The sequence below is a fragment of the Etheostoma spectabile genome, chromosome 1, assembly GCF_008692095.1.
Source record: "Etheostoma spectabile isolate EspeVRDwgs_2016 chromosome 1, UIUC_Espe_1.0, whole genome shotgun sequence".
Classification (NCBI taxonomy): domain Eukaryota; kingdom Metazoa; phylum Chordata; class Actinopteri; order Perciformes; family Percidae; genus Etheostoma; species Etheostoma spectabile.
Genome location: NC_045733.1, coordinates 23,998,047 through 24,002,440, shown reverse-complemented (window position 1 = coordinate 24,002,440; position 4,394 = coordinate 23,998,047). Strand labels below are relative to the sequence as shown.

The 4,394-nt window shown below is 38.0% G+C and overlaps 1 protein-coding gene across 1 annotated transcript in view; it reads left to right on the top strand.

The window, feature by feature from the left end:
- Nucleotides 1–2,682: 2,682 nt before the first annotated feature.
- Nucleotides 2,683–4,394, top strand: part of gnb5b (guanine nucleotide binding protein (G protein), beta 5b) — a 12,053-nt gene continuing 10,341 nt past the window's right edge. The window contains exons 1-2 of the mRNA XM_032516512.1: nucleotides 2,683–2,838; nucleotides 3,541–3,691. Coding sequence (XP_032372403.1) covers nucleotides 3,566–3,691 — 126 coding nt within the window. The 5' untranslated portion in view covers nucleotides 2,683–2,838; nucleotides 3,541–3,565. The remainder of the gene's footprint in view (nucleotides 2,839–3,540; nucleotides 3,692–4,394) is intronic.

Below are 4,394 nucleotides of genomic sequence, written 5' to 3'. Positions count from 1 at the left end.
CCCCACCCTCCTTTTTTTTTTTTTTTAGATTAGAAGCTTTCTCTTTGCAGAAAACATATCCAATATATATGTATGAAGGATGGGACCATTTTCCATAAACAGCTTCTTAAGGACAGTTTTAGTTTTAGTTCCATTGTAGGCTATTTATGTCAACATCAGGTCAATTATGCAGTATAGTTTTAAGGAGTGCCCACACAGACAATTATTTGTTCGGTCATGTCTTCATTTAGATGTGTCGCAACATTGTGTTTTATCCTGCATGTCTGGCAGATTAAGTGTAGCACAGGTTTTAAGTGAGGAGAGATTTCAAAGGTACAAGGTCTATACTGTTTAGAGCTGTGACCAGAGCTGAGAATCGCAGGAAATGCAAAGATATTTACTCACACACATTACACTTTGCTTACTGCTGTATCACCAGGAGTTTTACACTCCTACAGCTTTCCTCTCTCGACTTGTCTTCTCTGGTCACAGCATTGAAACTGTTTTACTATTATCAACGTGGATTTATTTATTTCAGTATTGTCTTTTTTCAAGTATCAAAGGTGAAGCCATGTATCACTGAGCAGAATGGACAGAAAAATGTTTTTTTTAAAGTTGGTTTTGGCGAGTTTGTATCAAATCTGTTTAGCTTTACAACAATGTTTTCTGCGTTATTCCCACACTTACACTAACTGCAGCTTTGTGGACCAATTCCACCCTATGCCTTCCTGTTTAGTGGCCAGGAAAGCACAACATGGGCCTTTTAATACCGAAAAACAACAGATTATGTTTGTGCTTTTCCCTACATCAGGGTTAAGTTTTGGGTCACTGACAAATTGGTACCTTTTTTTTGTTTTTTGTTTTCTTTTTTTTAGTCTAAAACCATTAATCTAAGGAAGTATAGATCAAAATGTTTTTGCAGTACAGAGAGCTGGGGATGTATCAGTGAACTTGATCTGATGAAGAAAGAGAGAAATAAAAAATATTTTATCAATTGAAGTATCTCATTAAATGCCATATTAAGCAGAACACTCTCCATCTGACAGGAACTAGCTACAACCCAACACAAATTGTAAGTGGAGTAAAGAGACATTAGTATGTGTAATTGTTTAGTGTTGCATCTGTATTTGAGAATAATTTGATGTCCATATGCTCTCATCATGACAACAATCTGCCTTTTGATATAGTTTGGATTAGTAGATAGTTAAAGTATGGTTTGTGTAAAGAGTACATATCTGTGGGAAGGAAAACGGTAACTGAAGGAATAAATAACCATTTGAGTGTTTCTAAATGTTAATAAAGTGTATCACGATGTTAGTTGCACATTGTTGGACAAAGCCTTATCTGAATAATTTCCTATCTGAAGGACTTAAAACACATAATCAACATTGTGGCATTGTCCTGTCAGTAAAATTAGTAGAAATTGTTATTTTTAATGCCATAAGTTAACCAGAACTATGGGAGTCTGGTTGCACTGTTTAGCCATCATTTCAAATGCACTTTTAAGACATTGGACAAGTGGAAGTCAGATAAATGCTAGATGGATAAGGTTTTTTTATTTATTTTTTTGACTCCCACCTTTCTACTGAACTGCAACCCATAAAGCCGCTCTACAAGATTCCCTGTGCGAGTGGGCGCTTCACTTAATCAGTGATTTTTCTTGCTGTTTTATTAAAACTATCTCTTGTGAATGTCGGTGATGCAGCACCAGCCATCTCAGACTCGGTCAGACTATCCTTGTGGACTGATGTATTGAGAGGAGTGCGGAGTGGGTAGGCTGGCCTAGTTTCGAGGAGAAAAAAACACGTTCATTCATTGGGTCGTATTCTTGAGCAGAGCTGCAAAGTCTTTTTGCCCTGGGCTTCTCTTGGGCTCTCAAATGGGAGAAAGTGTCATTCCTTCACTCTGCATTTTTACATTTAGGGGAGAGTTGGTTGTATGATACAATGTAGACATTATAAATGACCATAGTTCTTATGAGCACTAGCGTTGATTGTGCCATTTTAAAAATTGTTCAAACGGAACAAACAGTACATCATCACCCCAGCTGTTGTGGTACTGGTGTGAACATGCTGAAGCCAGTACCAAATGTTCCCTCTCTGACCCATGTGTACATTTGACAAACTGTACTGTTTGTAGTTTCTGGTAGCTGTGCTTAGTGAATGTGTTCACCGTTAAGAAACTAAGAAACTTGGAATAAATTGTCAAATCTGTAAAAGTAAAATAAAAGAATTCAGCACTGTTGGAGTGTCTCTGGGGGGATTTTTTTCACTTTTTAAGAATGAGATTCTTTCAGTCATGTTAACAAAAGTCACGCCAATAAATAAACTAAATCTGCAACATTGATCTATATTAGTGAAGTGGCATGTGGATTTTTTTGCCGTCATTTATTGCTTTTTCGGAGACTGCACAAGACTAAAAGATTGTAATCAGAGCTACATGTAATGGATTACCTTCGATTGAGATTTCACGAATCTGATTACGAGACAACATTGTGTAGAAAGGTGAAAAAAGATGTTTTATAACACTGATAAAATGGCACCCTTTAATTCAGATTTTATAAAGTAATCTTTTCTATATATTACAAGGAGGCAATGTAATGTACAGGAATGTTACTTCATGCAGTTAAGTTTTTTTTTTTTTTTAAATATAAAAATCTATAATGTGTACTGGATTAGACTGTAAATGTAACTTTCCCGGCCTCGCAGGTGGACATGCAGCAGAGCAGAGTCACAGCTTAAACACTCACTAAGAAGCTTACTGTTCCCTCGCAGACAATCCCCTTCACTTGAAAACTCAATTTAGTTCTCCGGAGACAAATACCTGCTGTACAGAGAGGGAAAAACATTCTCTTGTGAGGTAAGATTGTATTATTGATCTGGCTGCTTTTTGTGGAAATAATGTTTTGCAAACTGATGTTGAAGTGTTTTGCTTTTACGTTTGGGTTCAAGTTATGAAATCGGTGTAGAACGTAGAGTTTATAACTTGTGATGAACCAGCCTGGATGGAGGTTGATTGTGATAAATCTTTTCAGTTCATGCTAAGGTTTGTTTAGTACCAAAGAACACGATTACTCCAACAACAGCCAAAGTTACAAGTTTACTTATTAATTAAGTTGACTGTCATCTATAGTCATCTATAAAGCTTGTATGAACATAATAGCAGCCCAGTGATGCTTAGTTTGAGTTCAAATGGCTACCATAACACATTTCATTCGACATTCTGTACACCGTATATTAATACTGATGGAAGGAGCAAAAATGTAATGATAATTAACTTAAATGTCTAACTAAGGTTGTGGTTTTCTGAATGTACTTGCTTTCTGACAATTCTGAAATGAGGATTTGTGATGTGAAAGGTTCCATTCAGTTGTAATTTGGTTTATACTGTGTTATTCTCTGGGTGTGTAGCCTACTGGATGTGTGCAGTTCCCAGAATAGCTGTGCTGTAGGCCTTTCCTCTGGAGCTCAGAGAAGGATCAGGCTGGAGTAGATTACCAACTACTTATCTTCTGACACACACACACACACACTTTTATGTTTGTGTTTGTGTTTTCCACAGGGCGTGTTGGTGGTCATCTGCAGCCATGTGTGACCAGACGTTTGTGGCGGCCACTTTTGGCCCCTGTGAGAGCTGTGGGCTCGCAAGTCCTCTTATGAACATCTACATTAAGACTGAGCCCATAAACTACTGCTCCTTCTGTGTGGAAGTGGTATGTTTTTCTTTCAGTTTCTCATCATTAAAGTGTCTTCATGTCAGTAGCTTGTTTTATTTTATTATTTTTAAGTTTACTGTGGGCGCCCAGATAGCTCAGTTGGTTGTCTTCATCTTTCCCGTCAAAATAAAGGCTGAAAAATGCCCCAAATAAACTTTTTTTTAAAAATACTTTTTGGGCCTTTCTTGACAGAATAGCTGAAGAGATGAAAGGGGAGAAGGACCTGCAGCAAAGGGCTGCAGGTCGGAGTCAAACCCAGGCCTGCTGCATCGAGGGGTAAACCTCTATATGTGGGCGCTCACTCTCCCAACTGACTTATCCAGGCACCCCATTAGCTTGTTTTTAGTTTTATTTTGAGTGGATGTAGTAGTGTAGCTCTAAAAAGATATGTATCTACTGAAAAATGGAAAAAGAGAGATTGAATCCCTGCAAACTCTTTAAAGGTCAGCAAACTGTTTTAACCCTGTGGCCCTGAAGTTACAGGGGTCTCCTACTTTTGCGTTTATCTATGAACATATAGTATGTGATAACAGCAATCTGGGAGGCAGCTGCCAAGCCTCCACGTACATATCTTTGAATTGGTGAGGATCACACTAACACTCTGTGCAACATCTGTTACTCAGCAGCGCCTTTTAACATGCAACTGGATTAACGTAGTTTATACACACACACACACACACACACACACACACACACACAC